This window comes from Salvelinus sp. IW2-2015, linkage group LG1, assembly GCF_002910315.2.
Source record: "Salvelinus sp. IW2-2015 linkage group LG1, ASM291031v2, whole genome shotgun sequence".
NCBI lineage: Eukaryota > Metazoa > Chordata > Actinopteri > Salmoniformes > Salmonidae > Salvelinus > Salvelinus sp. IW2-2015.
In genome coordinates, this window is record NC_036838.1 from 56361179 (window position 1) to 56376496 (window position 15318).

At 44.7% G+C, this 15318-nt stretch overlaps 1 protein-coding gene across 13 annotated transcripts in view; it reads left to right on the forward strand.

The window, feature by feature from the left end:
• The window catches only part of LOC111970716 (neuron navigator 1), a 127837-nt gene that overhangs the window by 39303 nt on the left and 73216 nt on the right, over positions 1–15318 (forward strand). For all 13 annotated transcript variants that reach the window (XM_070446004.1, XM_070446015.1, XM_070446027.1 and 10 more), the window contains 2 exons: positions 2866–2968; positions 9696–10058. In XM_070446004.1, the coding sequence (XP_070302105.1) occupies positions 2866–2968; positions 9696–10058 (466 nt within the window). The remainder of the gene's footprint in view (positions 1–2865; positions 2969–9695; positions 10059–15318) is intronic.

Below are 15318 nucleotides of genomic sequence, written 5' to 3' on the forward strand. Positions count from 1 at the left end.
ATATTATTCGAAGCCTTCTATTTACCACCACATACTGATGCTGGCAATAAAAGACCGCACTAAACGAGCTGTATAAGGCCATAAGCAAACAAGAAAATGCTCATCCAGGAGCGACGCTCTGTGTGGCTGGGGAGTTAAATCCATTTAACCTCATTGCCACCAGAATGTCACGTGCAACCAGATGGAAAAAAACTCTAGACCACCTTTACTCCACACACAGAGACGCATAGAAAGCTGTCCCTCGCCCTCCATTTGGCAAATCTGACCTATTTTATTTTTTATATAACCTTTCTTCAACTAGGCAAGTCAATTAAGAACAAATTCTTATTTACAATGACGGCCTACACCGGCCAAACCCGGACGACGCTGTGCCAATTGTGCGCCGCCCAATGGGACTCCCAATCACGGCCATTTGTGATACTCTGGTTTGAATCCAGGCTGTGTCTGTAGTGACACCTGTAGCACTGAGATTGGATCAGGGGAAGGGGGACCCTGGTACCCTGGAGAAGGGTACCAAAAAATGTCTGCGGCATTGAAGGTCCCCAAGAACACAGTGGCCTCCATCATTCTTAAATGGAAGAAGTTTGGAACCACCAAGACTCTTTCTAGAGCTGGTCGCCCTGCCAAACTGAGCAATTGTAGGAGAAGGTCCTTGGTCAGGGAGGTGACCAAGAACCTGATGTTCACTCTGACAGAGCTCCAGAGTTCCTCTGTGGAGATGGGAGAACCTTCCAGAAGGACAACCAGCCCTGCAGCACTCCACCAATCAGGCCTTTATGGTAGAGTGGCCAGATGGAAGCCACTCCTCAGTAAAAGGCACAAGACACTCCACTTGGAGTTTGCCAAAAGGCACCTAAGGAAATCTCAGACCACGAGAAACAAGATTCTCTGGTCTGATGAAACCAAGATTGAACTCTTTGGCCTGAATGCCAAGCGTCACGTCTGGAGGAAACCTGGCACCATCCCTACGGTCAAGTATGGTGGGATGTTTTCAGCGGCAGGGACTGGGAGTCTAGTCAGGATCAAGGGAAAGATGAATGGAGCAAAGTACAGATAGATCCTTGATGAAAACCCGCTCCAGAGCGTTCATGGCCTCAAACTGTGGCGAAGGTTCACCTTCCAACAGGACAACGACCGTAAGCACACCGCCAAGACAATGCAGGAGTGGCTTCAGGACAGGTGTCTGAATGTCCTTGAGTGACCCAGCCAGAGCCTGTACTTGAACCTGATCGAACATCTCTGGAGAGATCTGTAAATAGCTGTGCAGCGACGCTCCCAATCCAACCTGACACCAAATACAGGTGTGCCAACCTTGTAGCGTCATACCCAAGAAGACTCGATGCTGTAATCGCTTCCAAAATGTGGAAATAGTCAAGGGGTCTGAATACTTTCTGAATGAACTGTATGGAGACTTTTTATTGCCAAAAATGTTGGGTTAAATACATTTCACATATAAGACAGACACTTCAGAACAAGGGGGTCTTAAAATTCAAAGAAAATATTTAAAAAATCAAATAGCTAAATTATCCTTGGTATGACCTTCTTAAATCAATTCCATATTGCTTAGAAGAACCCCACCCTTACCCTGGCTAAGACAGGGCTTAGACTCTGATGGGTTATGCTTTTAATGAGTACCATTTATTCAGTACAGTCTAATTCAATCTTTGGGAAATCAAAGTTATGTTTAATATATTCAATAACTGGAACTCGAATATTTGGGATATCTCAAGGTATAAAGACACAACAGTTATCCCACAACAGTTATCCCATTTTGTATCTGACCATAGTGACTGGTGTGATGTCCCCACAGACCCAGAGTCTCACCATAGTGACTGGTGTGATGTCCCCACAGACCCAGAGTCTCACCATAGTGACTGGTGTGAGTCCCCACAGACCCAGAGTCTCACCATAGTGACTGGTGTGATGTCCCCACAGACCCAGAGTCTCACCATAGTGACTGGTGTGATGTCCCCAAGACCAAGAGAGAAAAGTCTCACCAATAGTGACTGATGTAATGTCCCCACAGACCCAGAGTCTCACCATAGTGACTGTGATGTTAATGTCCCACAGACCCAGAGTCTCACCATAGTGACTGGTGTAATGTCCCACAGACCCAGAGTCTCACCCATAGTGACTGATGTAATGTCCCCACAGACCCAGAGTCTCACCATAAGTGACTGATGTTATGCCCCACAGACCCAGAGTCTCACCATAGTGACTGGGGTGAAGGTCCCCACAGACCCAGAGTCTCACCATAGTGACTGGGGTGAGGTCCCCACAGACCCAGAGTCTCACCATAGTGACTGATGTAATGTCCCCACAGACCCAGAGTCTCACCATAGTGACTGATGTAATGTCCCCACAGACCCAGAGTCTCACCATAGTGACTGGGGTGAGGTCCCCACAGACCCAGAGTCTACCATAGTGACTGATGTAATGACCAACAGACCCAGAGTCTCACCATAGTGATGATGTAATGTCCCCACAAGACCCAGAGTCTCACCATAGTGATGGAGTAATGTCCCCACAGACCAGAGTCTCACCATAAGTGACTGATGTAATGTCCCAACAGACCCAGAGTCTCACCATAGTGACTGGTGTGATGTCCCACAGACCCAGAGTCTCACCATAGTGACTGATGTAATGTCCCCACAGACCCAGAGTCTCACCATAGTGACTGATGTGATGTCCCCACAGACCTAGAGTCTCACCATAGTGACTGGTGTGATGTCCCCACAGACCCAGAGTCTCACCATAGTGGCTGATGTGATGTCCCCACAGACCCAGAGTCTCACCATAGTGATTGATGTTATGTCCCCACAGACCCAGAGTCTCACCATAGTGATTGATGTTATGTCCCCACAGACCCAGAGTCTCAGAGGAAACGTACGGTGCAGAACGTCCTTGACCTCAGACAGAACCTGGAAGATACCATGTCCAGTCTCCGGGGAGCCCAACTCAGCCATGGGTGAGTACATTACCATACACTAAGTTCATAGATTATAGTTAAGCAATAAGGCCCAAGGGGGTGTGGTACATGGCTAATATACCATGGCTAAGGGCTGTTCTTACGCACAACGCAACGCAGAGTTCCTGGATACAGCCCTTAGCCGTGGTATATTGGCAATATACCACAAACACCCAAGCTGCCGTATTGCTATTATAAACTGGGTACCAACGTAATTAGAGCTGTAAAATACATGTTTTGTCATACCTGTGGTATACGGTCTGATATACCACAGCTTTCAGCCAATCAGCATTCAGGGCTCCAACCACCCAGTTTATAATAGACAGTACATACTGGGGTGTTTCTGATGTTATGTACTGGTGTGAGTGGGGCATAATGTTAAAGAGCATTCTCTTTCTTTCCATCTGTTTCCATCTCTTTCCATCTGCTCAAACGTTACTTCCCACCCACACATTACCTGTCAGTCAGCGGTATATATATATAATAGTTTCATTGATCACAAGTAGATATGCGTGTAAACTTAGAAGAAAGCTGTGGATTTGTTTGAGACATGTAATATACTCATACACACATGAAACACAATGGACAGATTGATGGAGTACACATGTAATCAATGTTTACACTCAATGTTAACTCTCATCCTCTGTCATCTTGGCAACCTGCCACCTGGTAAACATGTTCTGTCAATCCCTCTCAAACAGACTTTATTTTTCAAGACCGTCATGTTCGGTACATGTTTCAGACTGTCTCTATCACTGTGAGACACACACAATAACAAAAAACACCAGAGTTTAGCCCCACAGGATACCGAAAAAACTGGCAGAAACCGAAACATTTGTTACCAAAAAGTCATTCAGCATTCAAAGCCTGTGTGCCTGCCATTTTGGCTGCTGCTTATCCCCAGCGCAACAGTATGTGCTCTGCCTACCAATGTTCCTTGCCTTTAGGTCTCTCTGTGAGGTGTGTACTGTTGATGTGCCAGGGGATTCCATCCCAGACATGAGCTCTGAATTGCCATAGCCCTGGCCTCTGGAGACTGACAGACTGTTCAGTAACTTTACACAAACACTTTGACCTTGGCCACCGAACTTCTAGGCACTGATCAAAATCTACTTTAGGTAACATCCACATTCAGTGCTACTAGTAAATCATTATCTTCTAATGACTTTAATAGTTCAGCTCCCTGTCATAACTCCCAAACATATACCCTAATGTATGGAATCGTTTGATGTGCATCTATACGTTTAAACTATCTCAATTGAAGCTACATTTCAAAACTCTCAAGGAAGTACCGTACTACTGTGCGATAGTTTATCATTCCACCCGAAGCATTGTGAGACTTGGGCTGTCTTTTTTAAACCTTATGCTTTGTGTATTTCATACATGCATAATCTATGAGCAGAATGACTGTTTTACCTCAATTAGCCATGAAATCCCTAGTTTGAAAGAGATTGTTTTTCTGGAAACTGTGCTGTGCCATTTTTCCATTTCCCCCCCCCATGTGGGCCAGCCGCGTAGCAATCAGAGTTCTAGCCAATGAGCTTCAGCCCCTCGCCATTTAAGTGACAGCTAGCAAGATGCACAAACAGCAGAGCAAAAGAGACAGAGAGCCAAGATGTGCTTCACATATCTGCACATACTGTATGTAACGTAGTTTGCAATTGTCTGGGACCACTTTTGGCTTGTGGGCACTACTTTCAGAAGTACTAGGTAAAAAGTATACAAATGTACCAGAGAATGTTTTAACCCCCTAGAATCGATTGATGCACCGGTTCGTCAATCTAAATTACATAACAAAAAAATATTCCTACAAATCTGTTAGTTTATTATGGAAAGGGGAGACACTCATGAACACAATGGCGGCATCCTCTGTTTTGCTCTACGACCCCCACAAGTGTCAGGAGACTCATCTGAAGTCGGTACCGTGGATGTGCCAACTTCTGTTTGGTAGCGTCCGAACCGTTTGGGCTAACATGTTCTGTCAATCCCTCTCAAACAGACTTTATTTTTCAAGACCGTCATGTTCGGTACACGTTTCAGACTGTCTCTATCACTGTGAGACACAAACAATAACAAAAAACACCAGAGTTTAGCCCCACAGGATACCGAAAAAACTGGGAGAAACCGAAACATTTGTTAACAAAAAGTCATTCTGCATTCAAAGCCTGTATGCCTGCCATTTTGTCTGCTGCTTACTGTCTCTATCACAAACTAATGGGACCCCACTGTGGAAAGGGGAGATTGTCATGAACGCTATGGTGTCCTCCGTTGTGATCTACGACCACAAGTGTCAGGAGACTTGTCTGAAGGTAACTGGTACCGGTTTACAAAAACCAATGGAAGTACGAAGGTAGTTTTGTGCCGACCCAAAAAGGGGTTAGAAGTGTGTAAAATATGAAAATAAAATAATGCCCTGAGTTTTTTTTTTTATATCTCCTAGATTTAGGACAGACACTTCACTTCAGACACTTTGTTTCTTATGATTTTTTTAACATTTCTTTTTTTGCCATGTGTTATTCAATGTGTTTCTATACAGTTGACACAAGTCATTTCTCCAACAGTTGTTTACAGACAGATTATTTCACATATAATTCACTGTATCACAATTCCAGTGGGTCAGAAGTTTACATACACTAAGTTGACTGTGCCTTTAAACAGCTTGGAAAATTCCAGAAAATGATGTCATGGCTTTAGAAGCTTCTGATAGGCTAATTGACATCATTTGAGTCAATTGGAGGTGTACCTGTAGATGTATTTCAAGGCCTACCTTCAAACTCAGTGCGTCTTTACTTGACATCATGGGAAAATCAAAAGAAATCAGCCAAGACAGAAAAAAAAGTGTAGACCTCCACAAGTCTGGTTCATCCTTGGGAGCAATTTCCAAATGCCTGAAGGTACCACGTTCATCTGTACAAACAATAGTATGCAAGTATAAATACCATGGGACCACGCAGCCGTCATACCGCTCAGGAAGGAGACGCGTTCTGTCTCCTAGAGATGAACGTACTTTGGTGCGAAACGTGCAAATCAATGCCAGAACAACAGCAAAGGACCTTGTGAAGATGCTGGAGGAAACAGGTGCAAAAGTATCTATATCCACAGTAAAACGAGTCATATATCGGCATAACCTGAAAGGTCGCTCAGCAAGGGAGAAGCCACTGCTCCAAAACCATCATAAAAGCCAGACTACGGTTTGCAACTGCACATGTGGACAAAGATCGTACTTTTTGGAGAAATGTCCTCTGGTCTGATGAAACAAAAATAGAACTGTTTAGCCGTAATTACCATCGTTATGTTTGGAGGAAAAAGGGTGAGGCTTGCAGTCCGAAGAACACCATCCCAACCGTGAAGAACGGTGGTGGCAGCATCATGTTGTGGGGGTGCGTTGCTGCAGGAGGGACTGATGCACTTCACCAAATAGATGGCATCATGAGGCAGGAAAATTATGTGGATATATTGAAGCAACATCTCAAGACATCAGATAGGAAGTTAAAGCTAGGTGGCAAATGGGTCTTACAAATGGACAATGACCCCAAGTAAACTTCCAAAGTTGTGGCAAAATGGCTTAAGGACAACAAAGTCAAGGTATTGGAGTGGCCATCACCGAGCCCTGACCTCAATCCTATAGAGAATTTGTGGGCAGAACTGAAAAAGCGTGTGCGAGCAAGGAGGCCTAGATACCTGACTCAGTTACACCACCTCTGTCAGGAGGAATGGGCCAACATTCATCCAACTTATTGTGGGAAGCTTGTGGAAGGCTACCGGAAACGTTTGACCCAAGTTAAACAATTTAAAGGCAATGCTACCAAATACTAATTGAGTGTATGTAAACTTCTGACCCACTGGGAATGTGACGAAAGAAATTAAAGCTTAAATAAATCATTCTCTCTACTATTATTCTGACATTTCACATTCTTAAAATAAAGTGGTGATCCTAACTGACCAGGGAGAGAATTCTTACTAGGATTAAATGTCAGGAATTGTGAAAATCTGAGTTTAAATGTATTTGGTTAAGGTGATGTAAACTTCATTCTTCAACTGTATGCTTTAGTAGTAAAGGCCAAAATGTAAGATTTATCAAATAATTGTGTAATATTTTTTGGGGATACCTTAATTAAAGGGGTCCTAAAAATCTAATAGCTAAATGATCACTAGTTTGACCATCTTAAAACGATTACATACAGTGCATTCGGAAAGTATTCAGAACCCTTGACTTTTTCCACAGTGTTAGTTACAGCCTTCTTCTAAAATGTATTAAAAACTTTTTTCTCATCAATCTGCACACAATAACCCATAATGACAAAGCAAAAACAGGTTTTTAGAATTTTTTGCAAATGTATTAACAATAAAAACTTAAATATTACATTTACATAAGTATTCAGACCTTTTACTCAGCACTTTGTTGAAGCACCTTTGGCAGCGATTACAGCCTCAAGTCTTCTTGGTTATGACGCTACATACTTGGCACACCTGTATTTGGGGAGTTTCACCCATTCTTCTCTGCAGATCCTCTCAAGATCTGTCAGGTTGGGGAGCGTCGCTGCACAGCTATTTTCAGGTCTCTCCAGAGATATTCGATTGGGTTCAAGTCTGGGCACTAGCTGGATCACTCAATGACATTCAGAGACTTGTCCCGAAGCCACTCCTGCGTTGACTTGCTTGTGTGCTTAGGGTCGTTGTCCTGTTGGAAGGTGAACCTTCGGCCCTGTCTGAGCTCCTGAGCACTCTGGAGCAGGTTTCCATCAAGGATCTTTCTGTACATTACTTTGTTCATCTTTCCCTTGATCCTGACTAGTCTCCCAGCTGCCACCACCGTGCTTCACCGTAGGGATGGTGCCAGGTTTCCTCCAGACTTGACACTTGGCATTCAGGCCAGAGAATCTTGTTTCTCATGGTCTGAGAGTCCTTTAGGTGGCTTTTGGCAAACTCCAAGTGGGCTGTCATGTGCCTTTTACTGAGGAGTGGCTTTTGTCTGGCCGCTACCATTAAGGCCTGATTGGTGGAGTCCTGCAGAGCTGGTTGTCCTTCTGGAAAGTTCTCCCATCTCCACAGAGGAACTCTGGAGCTCTGTCAGAGTGACCATCTGGCTCTTGGTCACCTCCCTGACCAAGGCCCTTCTCCCCTGATTGCTCAGTTTGGCCAGGCGGCCAGCTCTAGAAAGAGTCTTGGTGGTTCTAAACTTCTTCCATTTTAGAATGATGGAGGCCAATGTGTTCTTGTGGACCTTCAATGCTGCAGACATTTTTTTGTACCCTTCCCCAGCGTACCAGGGTCCCCCTTCCCCAGATCCAATTAATTTAATTTAGCTTCAATGCTGCAGAAATGTTTTGGTACCCTTCCCAGATCTGTGCCTCGCCACAATCCCATCTTGGATCACTACGGACAATTCCTTCGACCTCATGTCTTGGTTTTTGCTCTGACATACACTGTCAACTGTGGGACCTTTATATAGACAGGTGTGTGCCTTTCCAAATCATGTACAATCAATTGATTTTAACACACGTGGACTCCAATAAAATTGTAGAAACATCTCAAGGATGAACAATGGAAACAGGATGCACATGAGCTCAATTTCGAGTCTTATAGCAAAGTGTCTGAATATTTATGTAAATAAGGTATTTCTGTTCACGTATCGTTTATAAATTTGCAAACATTTCTTAAAACCTTGATGGTGATTGATGAGGAAACCATTTAATTGAATCAATTTTAGAATAAGGCTGTAACGTAACAAAATGTGTAAAAAGTCAACTGTATGTTAGTTTAGAACCCCCCCCCCCCCCSSCCCCCCTTAGACTCTAAAGAATTAACAGTGTCTATTGATTCATTATCCATCTACAGAAGTACAGAAATAGCAGGAGGAAAAAACACCCACATGGTCTCAGGCAGGCATTGCATTATTCATCTGGGCTGGTTGGTGCATATGATTATGTAATGGCCAGACTCAGAAGAAACTACTCTCTAGTCTAGACTAGAACTACTTTTTAATCTAAACTAGAACTGGTCTCTAAACAATAACTATTCTCTAATCTAAACTAGAACTAGTCTCTAATCTAAACTAGAACTAGTCTCTAATCTAAACGAGAGCTACTCTCTAATCTAAACTAGAACGAGTCTCTAATCTAGAACTACTGTCTAGTCTGAGCTCTCTCTCTACATGTACACATTGGCTCACCTTTCACTAGCTGACACTGGTCCAAAGTAGTCATGAAAAAGTCCTGGCCCGCTTGAGCAATCATACATTTTTTCAGTTGGGTTGTGTGATTATGCACTGATTGCCTTAGGTCTGTAAATCCCAGCTGGTAATGATGTTGTGAACGAACATATGCTGAGGGTTATGAATGATCCTGTCAAAGGGAGAGAGGGGAGAAACTAGACTCTTCTCTTTTCACGCAATAATAATACATCCTTACATTGTAGCTAGTGACTTGCCCCTGAGTTCTGAGATGTCATACATCTTTGCTGTGGTGGCTGAAGGCTGAGAGTGAATGTTACAGTTGTATCTAGGTCAGCAGAGACTAAATGGCTGGATGGATTCCTTTAAATGCCGACTGACAGAGAGGGAAAATATAGAAAAAGTAGCTTTTCTCTCTAGAATTTTTTCTCTCTATAATAATATAATAATAATATCATAGTCCCTCAAACTCTACATTTTCCTTCCCTTTCTGTCCTCTCTCATCCATTCGATTTCTACAATACTTTAAACCTCTCCCTCGTCTTCTCTCCCCAGCTGTCTGGACAGCAGTACTGTTTGCTACGACAGTGACGAGACGAACGGCCGCAGCATGTCCAGTCAGTCCAACCGCTCCTCTCCTCTCTCCTGGCGTCACGGCCAATCCAGCCCCCGGATGCAGGCTGGAGACGCTCCTTCTTCCACGGGCAGCGGTGGGTACCAGGGGGGCAAGGCCGGTTCCCAGTACACAGCCCACACAATGCCCGCCCGAGTCTCCAGCCGTTTCAGCCACTCCTCCCGAATGGAGCTCATCGAAGGGTTGGATGTGGATGATGCGGACCTCAAGTCTGGTTACCTGAGCGACATCGACCTGCTGGGCAAGAGCATGCCAGAGGATGACGACGACAACCTGGCCAATGGGTAAGAGTCTATACCAGGGCTGTCAACTCATTCCATAGATGGCAGAGTGTCCAATTAAGACTTAGAAAAAACAGGTGAGGGGAGTTTCTAACCAATCAGTGACCTTATTGATCAACTAAATACTTGGACCTCCATGGAATGAGTTCGACACCTGTGGTCTATTCTGTTGTCTAACTCAGGGTTCTCCTATTCTGGTTGTGGGGGGTTCTCCTACTCTGGTCATGGTGGGGCATCTCCTACTTTGGTCGTGGGTGTGGGGGGTTCTCCTACTCTGCGTCATGGTGTGTGTGTGGGGGGGGGGGTTCCCCTACTCTCATGGTGGGCATCTCCTACCTGGTCTGGTGTGGGGGTTTCTCCTACTCTTGGTCGTGGTGTGTGTGGTGGGGGGGGTTTTCTCCACTCTGGCGTGGGGTGTGGGGGGGTTTCCTACTCTGGTCGTGGGTGTGGGGGGGTTCTCCTACTCTGGTCGTGGTGTGGTGGGGGTTCTCCTACTCTGTCGTGGGTGTGGGTGTGGGGTTCTCCTACTCTGGTCTGGGTGTGGGTGTGTGGGGTTCTCCTACTCTGGTCGTGGGTGTGGGTGTGGTGGGCTCTACTCTGGTCGTGGGTGTGGTGGGGTTCTCCTACTCTGGTCGTGGTGTGGTGTGTGTGGGTTCTCCTACTCTGGTTGGTGTGGGTTGTGGGGTTCTCCTACTCTGGTCGTGTGGTGTGGTGGGGGTTCCCTACTTGTCGTCGGGGTTGGGTGCGTGGGTCTCCTACTCTGGTTGTTGTGAAGCTGCTAGTAACAGTTCTGCAGTAACACTCACTTTGCATCCTATTGTTAAATGATCTTTAATGTGGTTCTTGTGAATACTATGGATAGTTGTGGTCACTTGTTCTTTGGACCAAATCGATCCTACAACATACAGTATGTCATAAAGCAATCATCAACCATTTTTGTGGGTAAAAAATGGCTTGATTGGCACTTGTCTTGGAGTAGCCCTCTCATAGTGCTTCCTCAGCAGTCTGTCTAGTGATCTTTTTTCCTGGATGGGTCTGTCAGCTTCATGGTCTGTTAGGGCTTCTTGGGTCGTTCATGGTCTGTTCAGGGCTTCATGGGTCTGTCAGTGCTTTCAGGATCTGTAGGGCTTCATGGGTCTTTCAGGCTTCATGGTCTGTTAGGGCTCATGGGTCTGTCAGGGCTTCATGGGTCTGTTAGGCTTCATGGTCTGTCAGGGCTTCATGATCTGTTAGGCTCATGGTCTGATCAGGCTTCATGATCTGTCATGTGCTTCATGGATCTTTAGGGCTTCATGGGTCTGTCAGGGCTTCATGGATATGTCAGGGCTTCATGGATCTGTTAGGGCTTCATGGGTTTGTCAGGGCTTCATGGGTCTGTTAGGGCTTCTTGGGTCTGTCAGGGCTTCATGGATCTGTTAGGGCTTCTTGGGTCTGTTAGGGCTTCATGGGTCTGTCAGGGCTTCATGCTTCATGCAGCAACCATCTCAGGCTGATTCTGCTGAGACGTATCTGGATTTTGTTAAAACCTTTCTGCTGAGTAGAGAGTACACGGACAATAATGTCCTGCAGTATTCCTTTAGGGTAGCTGTGATGAGTATCGACTTGCATGTGAATCATCAGCTATTATTCTCAGATGAGTTATCTGGTATTACTAATGTGGATCCCCCTCTGGCTGAAACTCATTGTTCTATGAAACATGCTGTGGTTGTTTGTTTTTGGGTGGATATGGCAACTAGTGAATAAACACATGTGCAAACACAAGGCTTAAAAAAATAGTCTAGAATCCAGAGTAATTCCAAAGTTTCAGCTTCACTATTTAATCTCTGTTCTTAGCCATTCCAAGAACTAGGGAAATTATGTGCTGAAACCAGACATTTTGCCTGACCCGTTTTTGAACGGAATCTTCCATTTTATAGCGATAGTAAACCAAGATGGCCGATTGGCAGGAAACCAGATCTGGATCTCTAAATGGGTCTAAATGAGTGCAGATCACGTCTGAGTTGTGCAGTAATGACATTCATTACATGCCTCCTGCAGAGCTGGCCATGTCACAGACAGCTGTGGGCATTCATTCATTCACAACCACATCCCACTGCAGAAACCGAGGACGGTGTGACTTACACAAACACACACACAGAGCCAATCACTGCCTGCCCCTCCACTAAATGTGTTTTAGCAAGTCCCTTGGTGCTACCAAAAAAACATAAGCAAAAAGTACTGACATAGAGTATGACATTGGTTTAATGTACTCCCCTACATTTTTAACATAGTCATAACCCACTAACTTACTAATACTAACTGCCCATTAGTAACAGTAGCCTAACGATCAATGCCATGGTACGGCATCAGTCAGATCCTAGGTCAGGGTGTGTCACAATGTCAAGGTGTGTGAAGATGTGTCGTCAAGGTGTGTCAGGCTGTGTCAGGCTGTCAGGTGTTCTGTCTGTCAGGTGATCTGTCTGCCAGCTGCAGCTTTCTCTCCTTTAATCTCCCTTTCTCACTCTCTTTCAAACTCAAAACTCTCTCTCTCTCTCTCTCTCTCTCTCTCTCTCCCTCTTAGAATTCCCCTCTTACCCCATCATCTCTCTCTCCTTTCATTCTCCCCCATCCATCTCTCTCTCTCCCTCTCATTCTCCCCTCATCCATCATCCATCCATCTCCTCTCTCTCTCTCTCTCCTCTCTCTCCTCCTCTCTCTCTCTCTCTCTCTCTCTCTCTCGTCTCTCTCTCTCTCTCTCTCTCTCCCTCTCATTCTCCCCATCCATTCTCTCTCTCTCTCTCCCTCTCTACTCTCCCCCATCCATCCCTCTCTCTCCCTCATTTTTTTATGTCACATCTCCTCTTTTAATTCCCTCTCCCTATGTTGAACATCAGTAGGCAGGGAAAAGGAAAGGCTGAGAGAAGGCTGAGGAGATCCAGGCAGTTCTCTTGGTTTGATGTGAGCAGCTTTATCTCTGCTCCACATGCACACTGGATTTAGACTCTGCAGCTTCTTGGCAGATTGAAGTAAAAATAGAGTGTGAGAATGAGATATAGTCTGATCGATTTAAGAAATACTTGATAGTGAGTGCTCAGCATTGGGCCACCCATGTCCTCAATCACAAAATAAAGTTAAACAAAAATAAATAATAATCAGTAGGTGAGTACTTTCAAGTGACCATGATGAGAAACCCTATACCTCCTGTGTTGTGCCACCTATTCCACGGTCAGTCCATACCCAGGACTATGGCATTTTAGTTATTTAGCAGACAGTCTTATACATTTCCAAAATTTTTCATACTGGTCCCCCATGGAACCAAACCCACAAACCCTGGCGTTGCAAGCTCCATGCTCTTCCAAACGAGAGAGACACACACACACACACACACACACACACACACCACACACACACACACACACACACACACACAACACACACCACACACACACACACACACACACACACACACACACACACACACCACACACACACACACACCCACACACACACACACACACAACACACACACAGTTGAGCTCATTGGAAACCATTAGCCTCTACCCATCTCTTGAAAATAGGATATATTTCTGCAATGCTCTCGTGCGTCACCATAGGCAACCAGCTCCAATGTGATGGTGGGAGAGGGAACATTTATCCAGCTCTTACACCATCATCCCTAGTATAGGCTCTTATCTGAATCGAAGCTATAGTAATAATGTCAATTCATATCCAAAGGGAATTTTGACTTCATGGGTAACGATGGAATGTGATAATTTACAGCTGGTTCGGCTGTAAGGATGTTAACCTTTGTATTGCAATGAGCTAAATCAGATCACCACAGAAGTGTTTCTGTAGTCTAAACAAATTTCTACTTTTAAAGAAAAAGATATACACCTCACACACATGTTATGGTTCTAAACAAAAGAAAGACAGCTGGTAACCATATCCAGCATAAGAGTTGAAATGTGTTAATATTTCAGTTTGCATCCCTCACAACACTTTATTGGTGCTAGTCACTTCAGCACTCTGTGTCGTCTGTCGAGCTTAATTGATGGCTGTGATGAACTTTGTATCTATAGTTTACATGCTATCAATCCAGGATAGTTCTCTCTGGGTATTGGTTCTTAGGAGCGCACTGGACCTACAGCACATTGCTGGGGTAATGCTAGCTGCTAACGACATGTACTCTGATCGTGCGTAACTAGGTCATGATGAGCTGATAAGTCTAACTGGTCTCCTTTCTGACGTGTTTTACTACAAGCGGGTCTACACTTTACTGACTGCATGGCTGTGTGATATCTACATGTTCTTCTGATGTGTTAACTACACTGCTAACTTCACTGACTGATGGCGCTGTGATACTTACAAGCTGTCTACACTTTACTGACTGATGCTGTTGATATCTACAGCTGGTCTACACTTTACTGACTGATGGCTGGGTTGATATCTACAGCTGTACAACTATTAGTGACTGATGGCTGTGTGATATCTACAGCGATGGTCTACACTTTACTGACTGATGCTGTTTGATATCTAACCAGCTGGTCTACACTTACTGAACAATGATGGCTGTGTATATCTCACAGCGGTCTACACCTTTACTGACTATGGCTGGTTATATCTACAGCTGTCTACACTTTGACTGGACTGATGGCTGTGTGAATATCTACAGGCTAGGTCTTACACTTTGCACTGACGAGGCTGTGTGAATTCAGTTACCTTACACATGCTGTGATATAGTCGTACCACCTTTCTTAGACTGATCTGCGTTGATAACTACGGGTCACTACTGATGTGCCAGTGGATCTACAGGCTTGGCTCTACACTTTAGACTGACTGATGGACGTGTTCATATCTTACAAGCTGCGCGCATTCTGGCTGTTTGCTTTATGTTAAGAAACCCTGGCTAACTTTTTTTGCTGGACCTGAATGGCTGTTGCATTACTAGCTCTTACATTTCGACCTGTGTCTGTAATATACACTGTCCTACACTTTACTGACTGAACTGGCTTGTGATATCTACCAGCTGGTTCTACACTTAACTGACTGATGCGTGTACTTCATCTACAGCTGAACGTCTACAATTTGCTGACTGAGTTCCCCTGAGTGATGAGACGAGAGCGCGATGGAAGGGGAAAAAGGTGTAACAACACAGGGGTGTGTTCAGAACGGTGAAACATTCAGATAGAAAAGACGATGCATAGAGCTGACAGGCTCTATTATTCCCCAGTGACAGGGACAAGGTACTCTCTAGTTCTACAAAAAACATTTCCATCTGAACTAG